Source organism: Silene latifolia, chromosome 4 (genome assembly GCF_048544455.1).
Source record: "Silene latifolia isolate original U9 population chromosome 4, ASM4854445v1, whole genome shotgun sequence".
Classification (NCBI taxonomy): domain Eukaryota; kingdom Viridiplantae; phylum Streptophyta; class Magnoliopsida; order Caryophyllales; family Caryophyllaceae; genus Silene; species Silene latifolia.
Window position 1 is genome coordinate 28,372,131 of NC_133529.1, and position 12,689 is coordinate 28,384,819.

At 36.8% G+C, this 12,689-nt stretch overlaps 1 protein-coding gene across 1 annotated transcript; it reads left to right on the top strand.

Moving 5' to 3' along the window:
* Positions 1-8,424: 8,424 nt before the first annotated feature.
* Positions 8,425-12,078, top strand: LOC141653348 (glyceraldehyde-3-phosphate dehydrogenase, cytosolic). The gene is made up of 11 exons (XM_074461082.1): positions 8,425-8,522; positions 8,674-8,697; positions 9,461-9,561; positions 9,682-9,897; positions 10,479-10,625; positions 10,715-10,775; positions 10,869-10,966; positions 11,139-11,281; positions 11,396-11,479; positions 11,621-11,710; positions 11,816-12,078. The coding sequence occupies exons 1-11, from the start codon at positions 8,519-8,521 to the stop codon at positions 11,862-11,864; spliced, it is 1,017 nt and encodes a 338-aa protein (XP_074317183.1). The 5' UTR covers positions 8,425-8,518; the 3' UTR covers positions 11,865-12,078.
* The last annotated feature ends 611 nt before the right edge of the window (positions 12,079-12,689 follow it).

Genomic DNA, 12,689 nt, shown 5'->3' on the forward strand with positions numbered 1-12,689 from the left:
TATGGTTTCTTTTTAAATTAGGATGGTATGTCTTTTTTGTTGCATGGAACACGAGTATGCGCACAATCGACTCATTATGGCACTAATTTGTAATGTAACAGTGCACTATGTCAGGCGAAAAAAATATTAATAAAAAAATTAAAGAGACCATACTTCTCTAATCCTTGGTTTCAGGAAAGAAACCATCTATCTTTGTTGTTTGGTTTGTAATTTTGAGTTAAGAAACCATTTTTTTGACTTTAATGGTCTCTTTTTTAGTTGACAAAGAAACCATTTATCTATGAGGGATGTTTTCTAACTTTTATTCAAATAAACCATTTTTATTTACATGGTCTCTTGCCCTAAGAGACCTTTGACCTTGAGACCATCTCTATATTGATTTCTTAGGTCAATTTCCAATGGTCTCTTTGGCATTTTTTCTAGTAGTGCTAATAAGAGGTGAACAAGTCGTAGAAAAATGTAAGAAAGAAAATCAAATAGAAAAAGAAAAAAAAATGAAGAAAAGAAAAACAAATAGAAAAAAAAAATGAAAAATGAAAAACAAAAAGAAAAGAATGTATATTTTTGTCTCAAATAAAGGGTTGGTAATTTGCAAATTGAGTTTGTTTTGAAGAATATTGAATAATTTTTGAAAATGACAATCTTGTCATATTTTGTGAAGGAATTCATTTGCATTGGTTGAGTTTAGTGAATTGGTTTGATGTGGCGACTACTCGATCTTTAGCTTCACATTTCCTAAAAATGGTGCTTGCACCAACCCCTTTTCACCGAACCCAAGCCCCATTACAACCCGATTGTCTCTTGTATGTGCATCATGTAACATTTCTCTTGCGGATATTGGATATAGTACCATATTAGATTGCGGGCATGCTTCGCAAGTCGAGTTAGGAGAGTGATTTTGGCTACTTTTGTCACAAAAATCACCCCGTTCTTTCATTTGAGTGACTAGTGAAACCCGTGAGAGTCGGTCTTTGGTCTCCTTTTGGTCAAGGGTTTGATGTGGAGTCGAATCTTGCGTGTGTCGTGTCATTCTTGGGAGTATAGCGAAGTACTTCCCCTTTCCCGCCTAGAATTTGTTTCTTTGGCATCCCGTGTTGTCAATGTTGGTTACTTGAGCTATAATTAGGGAGTCGACACCTTGGTAAGACCCGGAGACGACATCCTCCACTTATGACTCTCTTTGTTCGGTTTTTGGAAGAAAAACGGCCGCTTAGATGAGGAAAGCGGTTTGACTTTTTGTAGATGCATCTTATGTGCTATTTTGTGCTTAAATGTCGGATGTATCGAAAATTTTCCGCAAGCCCCCACTTGCCTTGCATAGGAATGCATACCTCATTGTATTTCAATGTGAGTTGAAGGGACGGAGAAGGCCCGTTAATTGCCTCTCATCGGATATTAGTAGTTTAGTTAGTCATTTTGTATTAAGGGTCTTAGTTTAATAAATGAGCTTACTCGAGGACGAGTAAGGTTTAAGTGTGGGGAGATTTGATAAGTAGCATTTTAGTTGTATTTTACCCCGCATTTATACCTTATTCCAACTCGATTTTGTGTGCTTAAATGTCTAAAAAGCTCATTTAATTACTAATTTATAATAATTAGTCGTATTGGTTACATTTAATATTTAGTCGTATTGTTATTATAATATTAGTATTATTACTATTATTTTATTAATATATTGATTTAATGCGTAGGTGAGATGGGATAAATAAGAAGGAACGAGGAGTAAGACGATTCAACAAGCAAAGCGGGTCAAGATGGACGGAATCAAGTAATATGTGATGCAATGGAGCAAAATTAGACAAAGTCAAACTCAAGCTTGACCATGTGAATCACCATATGCATCCACCGTCATCACCTTACTTCTACATCATCACTACCATTTCTACTCATCACCATTACCGTCATTTCCCAACCACCTATAATCCCTTCATCCATTTCAATCAATAACAACAAAAAAATGCAACCATTCACCACCATTTTCATACACTTTCCACAAACACCACTTCATATGCATCATCACCTCGACATTCACCATCACCAATCCGCAACACCACCATAGCTGAAACCCGACACCATTCAAATCGTCATCAGTCATCAGTCATCAGTCATCAGTCATCAGTCATCACCATTCTTGATTTTCGCCATCTTTATTCATTGTCTTGCCTTAAAAACCATGATTAGTGAGTATTATCCTTACTAGGGTGCGATTAGACCCTAACATGAGTAATTTATCTAATTGAGTTCATTAAATTGGTTGTTGAGGAGGGGTTGTTGGGTTTAAACAAAGGAATTGGATTGTTGTGTCTATTTGGGAGTAATTGTCGGTTTTGGCCCTTGTCCACCAACGGGAGTTGGTTAGGTTGAGATTGATTACATTAACCCTTTTGGTCGTGTGCCGACTTGGGTTGAGCCCGGGAGGGAGAACCCAAGTGGGGTGCCTTTGTTTTTCGGTTTGAAGTTCACCTTCGGGAGAAGGGTAGGGATGACCGGGAGTTTATCGCGGGCTTAAGCCCTTGATCTTGATGAGAGGTGAGCGGAGTGGGCCCACTTTGGTGAGCCTTGAGTCTTGAGTCGGGGAAAATCGAGTCATGAGCCGGGAGGAGTTGATTCGGTATCACTAGTGTCCCACCATGAGTCCGGGAGGGAGTTGGTGGGCGAATTAGAGGCGTCTCCACCCAATACACTTCCCCCTTGACAACTAGTTGAAGGAACTCATGATTTATTACGAATGTCGGTGGTTTAGTCGCTCCCTAGGCTTTAATTAACTTGAGTAAATCGTATTTGATAGCTTGCTTTCTCATTCTATAGTTTAATTAGTTTAATTTATTTCTTGTTATTTAGTTTAGACCTTTATATAATCATTCATCCTTATTTTCTCCGACTTAGCTAAACATAAGAATTTAGACAATTAGTAATCACCCTTGCTCCTTGTGGTTCGACCTCGACTACCCTACTACATTAGTTGAGTTATTTGTTTGATCGGGGGAGTGCGACAAACCCCGCTATCACCCCTTCTCCGTTATTACAAAATAAGACCCCTTACGAGCATTTATTTGGTTGTGCACCGATTTTTACACATATAAGGACCTTCGGTTGTTTGTGTTTCGCCCATAATCTACATACTAACGGTGACAAATTTGCTAAGCGAAGTCGCAAGTGTTTATTTATTGGGTATCCACACAATAAGAAGGGTTGGAAGGTGCTTGATTTATAAACACGGGAAATCTTTGTGAGTCGTGACGTATATTTCTACGAACACAGTTTCCCTTATTTTTCGGATGATAAGACGCCCCCTCCAGTTCCGTTTTCTGCTTCGGACCCGGATGTCACTGACACGGTTTTGACAGATCCGAGCTCGGACTCTGATTCGGACAATTCTGGGCCTGATTCGTCTGCTGCGCAGCCCAGTCCGTCTTCCTCTGCTGAGCCTGGTCCGTCCTCTTCTACTGGGCCTGGTTTGTCTTCTGGCCCTGATTCGGCCCCTGTTCAGCATGACCCATCACACGGGTCTGATGGGTCGGATGCGGCTCCGGATATGGGTCGTGGGAAACGCCGCAAATTTGTTTCTTCCCGACTTAAAGGCTATGTTGTTGGTACCACCGCGGATACATCCTCCGATTCCGACTCTTCTCCCGACTCTCCTCGCTCCTCAGGTACACCTTATGCTCTTGCTAATTACCTCTCTTGTCAAAAATTTTCTTTGCGCCACCGTGCTTTTCTTGCAGCCATTACTTCAGGTGTTGAGCCACCTAATTTTCGCGTTGCTCTTGCTAGCCCGGACTGGTGTAAAGCTATGCAGGACAAGATCACTGATCATGAAAATAATTCTACTTGGGAAATTTCCGACCTCCCGTCTGGCAAGAAGGCTCTTGGTTGCCGTTGGGTTTACAAAATCAAATATAACTCCGATGGTAGCGTTGAAAGATATAAGGCTCGTTTGGTCATTTTTGGCAATCATCAGGTGGAAGGCATTGATTATGGTGAGACCTTCGCTCTTGTCATTAAAATGGTTACGGTTCGTTCCCTTTTAGCAGTTGCAGCTATTAAAAAATGGGAACTTCACCAGATGGACGTTCACAATGCTTTCTTACATGGCGATCTTGATGCAGAAGTGTACATGAAACTTCCCTCGGGTTTTGGGCAAGGTCGTGAGGGTAAAGTGTGTCGTCTTAAGAAATCCCTTTATGGGCTTAAACAGGCTCCTCGCTGTTGGTTCGCCAAATTGGCCGCTGCTTTGCGCAAGTATGGGTTCACTCAGTCTTATTCTGATTATTCTCTTTTTAGTTATTCTTGTGATGAGGTATGTATTTATGTTTTGGTCTATGTGGATGACCTTGTTATTACCGGTAATGACTCGCTCGCTATTTCGAATTTTAAGTCCTATCTTGGGAAGTGTTTTCACATGAAAGACTTGGGTGTGTTGAAATACTTTCTTGGCATTGAAGTGGCGCGTAGTTCGGAAGGCATTTTTTTAAGTCAACGCAAATATACTCTTGATATTATTTCCGAGGCTGGCTTATTAGGTGCCAAACCGGCTGCTACTCCTCTTGAGCAAAATCATACATTAGGGGATGCTAAAGGGGAGGTCTTGGCTGATGTCGAGCTTTATCGTCGACTTGTTGGGCGTTTGTTGTATCTCGCCGTTACTCGTCCGGATCTCTCATATTCGGTCCATGTGTTGTCTCGTTTTTTGAGTCAACCTCGCCAGGAACATTTGGCAGCCGCACTTCGTGTGGTTCGGTACCTTAAAGGCTGCCATGGTCAAGGAGTTTTGTTACGGGCTGATAGCAAGCTTGAATTATCTGGGTGGTGCGACTCGGATCATGGTGGCTGTTTGACCACACGGTGATCCGTGTCTGGCTGGCTCATTTTTCTTGGTGAGTCCCCTATATCCTGGAAGGCAAAGCAGCAACAAACGGTCTCGCTTTCCTCCGCTGAAGCTGAATATCGTGCTACGGCTAATATCTTGTGTGAATTAAAGTGGCTCATCGGATTGTTTACTAGTCTTGGCATTGATTTCCCTCGTCCTATTCGAGTGTTCTCCGACAACGACTCTGCCATACAGTTGGCTCAGAATCCGGTCTTCCATGAACGGACAAAGCATATTGAGATCGATTGCCACTTTATTCGTGACGCTATTACTGAGGGACTAATTCACCCTATTCATGTTTCTTCTGAAAATCAATTAGCTGATATTTTTACTAAGGCCTTAGCCTTGTCTCAGTTTCAATTTCTCCTTCGCAAACTGGGCATTCTTGATCTCCATGCTCCAGTTTGAGGGGGGGTATTAGGGCCGGTGGATTAGCTTTGTATTCCCGGCCCATATTATGTATAAATACGCTATTGATTAATGAGAATATCATCACACATGAATTACACAATTATATTGTTTAACACCATGGCTTAGAATGTACGAAAAAAAATCATCATCAACATGGCTTAGAAGGCGGCAACGATTGTAACGCCGACGACAACGATTGCAGGGGTGATGTCGGGATAGAGGCGGGGACTGGGGAGGTGGTGGGGACGCGGTTCACGGCGATGAGGATGACGATATTTGATAAACATAAGGCGAAGGTACAAAAGTCAAAAGTGGTTTGGTGTTGGTCTGGTTTTTATTCTTACTCTCTTAAGTGGGCTGACTCTTCTATTGGGTCCGTCCTATGTTATAGGACGGTAAAATTGGGTTGAAACGTTGTGGATGCGCCACGTATCGTATACATCCTTAATGACAAGTATTAATTACAGCTAATCATTTAAAATGAACATAATAAATGCTGTATAAACCTCAACAAAATATTAATTATATTTTAATAAATTTTATTATAAAATTACATTAAATAATGACGGTAGTTGATTCTAAATTTATTAAAAAAAATACTTTGATAAAAAATCTAAAATATAGATAATTACGTTCATTGCGAAAATTCTTTAAATTGAGTATAATTTTTATTATATTTATTGAAATATTTTGATATGTAGAGATGAATAAAGTGAGTGTCTCACAATGTGTGTTACATTTATGTAATTTTTTTTTAGAAAGTTATAAAACATAGACCATTAAATCCATTAATAAAAATATATTTGGAAGAGTCATTTTATTTACTAAAAACAAAACTTAAGAAAACTAATAAGAGATAAGTTTTTATAGTGTGTGAATGAAAAAAAATATATTGCAACAAGTTGAATACACATGAGATTTCGTGGGGTTTAAATAGTGTGATAAAGAGTATGTGTACAAGTACGTATGAACACAATGATCGTGAGTGCATTTGAACAATGAAAACAAAATCAAAATAAAAGTAATGATTATTAAGTACTCCCTCTGGCTTTTATCTTTCTTCCCGTTTCTCTAATATATGTGAGGAGTATTATAATGAAATGGGAAGAAAACAACAAGCCGGAGGGAGTAATATAGTATTATAAACGATAAGAAAAAGTACAAAACACTTTACAGTTTTTTAATATCTTTAGTTAAATATGTATACCTCAAGTATAAAATATTGATTATGACTAACTAAATATTACTTTTAGTTAAATGTTTTATATGTTATCTTTTAAATATTTTGAAGTTAAACCTCAAAAAATAATACTATTTGAGAACTTAATGTTTATTGTTGAATTATTCGAATGAATTTTATTTTAATTAATATGATATTTGATCAGTCAAAAAATTATTTATAAAACGTTGGTCATGCATAATTAAATATCATTTATTAGTTTTAGTTAAAATTACATGTATTTTATTTTAAAATATTGAAGTTAAACCTAAAAAAATTAAATTATTTTTATTTATAAGAAAATATTAAAGGTCATATATGAATTATAATATTTTTTCAATTATAATAATAAAATTTAAAAACAGGCCGCGCGAAGCGCGGGATACTACCTAGTTTCCTATAATAATGCTTGGTATTTTTAGCATATACTATAGTTGTGGACATGATAAGTTATAAATGAATATAATCTCTTGTATTTAAATATTTATAACATTTAATATTTCACATTCTGCACAAATTTATCTCCGATCTTTTTATGATAAGGAAATTCTTTTTTTAAAGAACTAATTGATAAAAATTCATTGACTTTTTATGATAAGAAGTTGCGGCTAAAAAAATATGGTATTAGTAAATATTTGTTAAAATTCTTCGACTTTTATAATAAAAATTTGCAGCTAAAATATATGCTATTAATAAATATTTTTAAATTGAAATCATTAATTTCTTTGTCAAAAAACAAAAAAAAAAATTAAAAAAATTACTTCTTACGATTTAAATTTTTATTATTTCTCTAATAAAAATACGTTAAGGAGAAACATGAAAAATAAGTGAATTGTCAATTTAAATTCTATAAATAATACACTAAAAAGTAAAACTTTATAAATACTGTGCATATATTGCACGGAGTCTATATTAGTAACTCTATACATACCGCGCATTTATTACGCAGGATCTAAACTAGTTTGTTATCCTAATAAACTTTTAAGGATTCTATCACTAAAATAAAATTTAGTAAGAAAAAGGAAAATTAAAAGATTATTTTTGACGATGATACTTTTCTTGTGGAGCAACCAAAATCTAATTAATAATTAATTCTATTATTAGGTGTCAAAATGAGGTTTTTCTTGGGGAAAACGAAAGGGAAACTCAGAATTTCTAGATCACAAAATTTAACTGTTGTATTTGTGGCATCTCATAAAGGCCGCCCACCTCTTTGCATAAGTCACATTTACAGTCACCAACCACGTCTTCCGGTACCTGGTTGCCTTGTCCGTGACAAATAATCGTACATCCACGTCAATTCACGTGACCCACTCTCTCTAACTCGGAACTCACCTTTTAATTTCCGTTAATAACCTTGCATCTTGTATAATCTAGATTTGATAAAACTAACTTCACCCGCGTAATTGACATTCAAATTAATCAAACTAAAAGTTACTCCACAATTAAAAGTCAGCTCAATCTTTCTTAAATAAAATACACTCAAACCTAAAGACCTAAACACTAAAAACCGAGGCCATAAAATTGATTGTACATTTTGTACTTCATTAAAGTTGGTTGGTAAAATGGTGGTAAATCAAATATTCAATTTTTAATTAGCTTAATTGATAAAGTTGTGAAATGTGATACACATATCCCGAGTTCAAATCCCGTTAGCTTCAAAATCGGCCCTTATAACTAACTCCCTTTACACAAAGAAAAATGATTATTATATAAAACCATTTTACATTTTTACCGTGTTAAATGGTTCTTTATATATAAATAATCGTCTCATAGTAAAAGACACTTTCATTCTATCATTTGTACCTATTTTATTTTATTTTACTTTTAATTTTTAAAAAGACAGACCTTTTTTTTATCACCAACCGGTTTCGTGGGTAACCCGTCATCTATTGATTGTATATAAAAACCCTAAACCCCTCTCACAATCTCACAACACTGAGCTCCACTATCATTTGCCTTTCTAGAAAACTCTTAAATTTCAACCTCTCCTTTTATTTTCTCTCTCCAGAATTATCATGGGTATCTCCTCCTCCTCCTCTGATCCAATCTACTTACATCTCCATTTAATTTAATACTCTTAATATCATCTCAGATTTAAGTTTCTTATCATTCTTGTATTTTTTTTAAAATTTATTCTAACGATGTGTTTCGTTTTTTTGATGATTTACAGCACCAATCAAGATCGGAATCAACGGTAATACTTCTATTCATTATTCTCTGTTTTTGATTTTTAATTCTAGATCGTCTTTCTTATGCTAGATACTGTAATTATTGTGTAAGATCGTCAACGAGACGATCCGATTATATGTAAAAACACTCATTTATTGATAGTAATAGATGTAATTTTTGTTTGTGCTGAATTTAATATGATTTTTGAGCGAAGAAACATTTAAATCGGTGCTAAAATGTGTATCTGAAATTTTAGGGTTTAAGTTTCGAGTACTTTTTATGTATGACCGTTGTATGCTGCGTTTTAGGTTATGCACCTCATCCGTTACTATCGTTACATGAGATTTGTAATACTACCGTCTTATTCTAGAATTTGTGTTTATGTTTCTCTGTTTTCCGTTTTGGTTTATACGAAGTGTTGATATCTCAACTGTTGATTTTGCGCCTGTTTTATCACTGCAACAGAAGTAGTATATTGCTTAGATTGGCATATTTTGCGTATTATGCTTCAAAAATTCTCAGATACGACGCAAAATGACCTTATAATCAGCATGTAGCGCATTATTGCTATCATTATTGCTATTGTAAGGTTGTTGTACACCGGTCTGAAGACTATCTGAATCTGCTTTTTGTTGAAAACCGTATAATGACCCAATTTTTTGAGTCTGCTTTTCAAAATATATCTAGATCTATGGTAAAATAGTGATTATGTAGGCTGTTTCATTATTCTATCTGGCAAATCAACGTTTTAGGGTTTTGATTTGGGAGGTTGTGTTGTTTTTCTATAGGATTTGGAAGGATTGGCCGTTTGGTCGCTAGAGTCATCCTTCAGAGGGAAGACTGTGAGCTTGTTGCCGTCAATGACCCCTTCATCACCACTGAATACATGGTATGGAGTACTTTCTGTTGATAGATTACTGTTTGATGCGTTTTTGTGCTTTGAATTATGGTTTAGTATTGTTTAGATTGGTATTGATTTATACGAATGTTTGTTTTTGTGTGGCGGTAGACCTACATGTTCAAGTATGACAGTGTCCACGGACAATGGAAGCACCATGAGATTAAGGTCAAGGATGAGAAGACTCTTCTCTTTGGCGAGAAGGCCGTCACTGTCTTCGGTTGCAGGAACCCTGAAGAGATCCCATGGGGCGAGACTGGAGCTGATTTCGTTGTTGAGTCTACTGGTGTCTTCACTGACAAGGACAAAGCTGCTGCTCACTTGAAGGTAATTTTTTGGTCCTTCAAGTATATCTATTTGATTTGAGTCGTTTCGATATTTTCTGCGGTTTAGTTGCATGTCTGTTATCTTATTGGAAGTGCAATTTGATTTTGTTAATTGTCTAGTTGATTGTTTTGTCTCATTTGATGTGAATTATGTAAATTCAATATGCAATACGCTCTGTATGGACTATTTGGTATGTAGATTTAAAGAACATAACATGACAGAGTACAATCGAGTAGATTTAAAGAACATAACATGACAGAGTACAATCGAATAGATTCACCATTCAGGGGCAGTTCAGCGCTGTTTTAATTAGTCTTATTGTACCACTTGTTAAGGGTTTCTGTATCCTTGATTCCTAGTTGTCGTATCGCTTATCTGTTGAGTGCGCGGTCTTGTTGATTTTCCGCATGAGATTCAACTATTTGTTTCTGCTGGGATTACAAATTCTTGTTCTGAAGTGATTTGGGATGAATCTGCTAAAGTACGCATGGCATATATTTACTACATAGATAATTATTGTACCACTTATTACTTGGTTGTTGTGGGTAGGCTAACCTAAGTTGTTTTCATTATGTGAACAGGGAGGTGCCAAGAAGGTTATCATCTCAGCTCCCAGCAAGGATGCTCCTATGTTTGTTGTTGGTGTCAACGAGCACGAGTACAAGCCAGAGCTCGATATTGTGTCCAATGCCAGTTGTACCACCAACTGCCTTGCTCCCTTGGCCAAGGTACATCCTCTGCTCAGTCATTTTGGTGTGTTATTGTGGTTATTGGTTGGCTTAGACCACTGATTGTTGCTTTGTGGTGGATGCTGTAGGTTATCAATGACAGGTTCGGCATTGTTGAGGGTCTCATGACTACCGTCCACTCCATCACTGGTGAGTTTGCTTCAGATAAGGATTACATTCCTTGGTTTATAATGTTCCTCGTCTTTTCACTCCTAATTTGTTGGTTTCTTGTAATGTCTTTAGCTACTCAAAAGACTGTTGACGGACCATCTATGAAGGACTGGAGAGGTGGAAGGGCTGCTTCCTTCAACATCATTCCCAGCAGCACTGGAGCAGCTAAGGTATTGTTACATCAAATAGTCTCTGAAGATATGATCTCTCTTATATAGTTACTCTTGCATAAATATTGTTATGAGACTGTTTCATGCAGGAATGGTCAGTTACATACTGTCGCATTATTTCAGTTCACCTTTTTTACATAATTGAGCTTTCTTTTGTTTCATTCTTATGTAGGCTGTTGGTAAGGTTTTGCCATCATTGAACGGAAAGTTGACTGGAATGTCCTTCCGTGTTCCCACCGTCGATGTTTCAGTTGTCGACCTTACTGTCAGAATCGAGAAGCCTGCTACCTACGAACAGGTTAAAGCCGCCATCAAGTAAGTCACTATAATAAGACATTTGTGTACATTCATCATTCAAGTAATTATAGCATTGGACAGCTTGTAGATACGAAGATGCACATCTCACTTTGCTTTGTTGGTGATTGTTAGGGAGGAATCTGAAGGCAAGATGAAGGGAATTTTGGGCTACACTGAGGATGATGTCGTCTCCACAGACTTTGTTGGTGACAACAGGTACTATGCGATTCCATAAATCTCTAAAATTCATTCTATAATGACATAAAGTTACTTCAGAAATTATTACTTGTGCCCAGCTAGAATCTTACACAAGTTTGGTTCTATTTCCTTGAGTAACCGGCTCTCTTCTTGATATAGGTCAAGCATCTTCGATGCCAAGGCCGGAATTGCTTTGAATGACAACTTCATCAAGCTTGTCTCATGGTACGACAACGAATGGGGTTACAGGTAAATAATGTTCACTCTCCCTAATTGGTGATTGTCTTTGACTCTTTGTTATCATTTGCCTATGTGGCTTTCCTTGGAATGACAATCGTTCATTTTTTGTTTCAGTACCCGTGTTGTTGACTTGATTGCCCACATCCACAAGACCTGCCAGTAAGGGGTACTTGTTCGAGTTCATCGGTGCATGCAACCTGTTTGAGTTTTTTCGTCTTGTCTGGAGATTGTTAATGATTTTAACGCTTAGAATAAACAGGGATTTTGGGAAACAGAACAATTTTAATATTTCCATGTATTTGGATCTTTCCTTTGTGTTTTGAGTTCGCAGTTTATATAACGGAGTTAATTTGAGATTATGGTGCTTTCTCCGCTCATATTGTGTTTTCTCAGTTTTTGTTGGCACGTAGTTAATATGATGCCCATAAATAAAAAGGCACTCGACGTGGCCTTGTCCTAGTAATTTTTTGAATGTTCTTCAGCTTTTAAGTTTACGTGTTTGCTTGAATGGATTTGGCATCTTCATTTCTTCGGAGGAAATGGAGGCTTCATTATGGTTTAAACGGTATAGAATAAACTATAGGCAATGGAAAGGGATCCTGGCCTGATGCAAGTGCATCTATTTCTGAAAATTTGAAAGTAACAAAAGATTTTGACTTGGTAGTTGAGATGCTGTGTTTTTCGGTAGGTAGATATACTTCTCAATCTTCTTCCTTGCTGTGCTCCTTTTTCTATCTTCTATATTGTCCAATGAACAAAATTCGTAGTTCTTTTCTACAATAAGGGCACGATAAAATGCAAACCAAAAGACTGTAAATGAAAACATAAAGTGCAAAAAAAGTTGTCGAGTCTATGGACTGATGGTATACACTAGCGTTACACTGAGCACCTTGGTCATACTTGTACAGTCGTACATAAACCGGTACAGTTCTCCATACTTGTCTCATTTAGATGTTTTTGTTGTTTACAAACCCGGTGTTTGTGATTA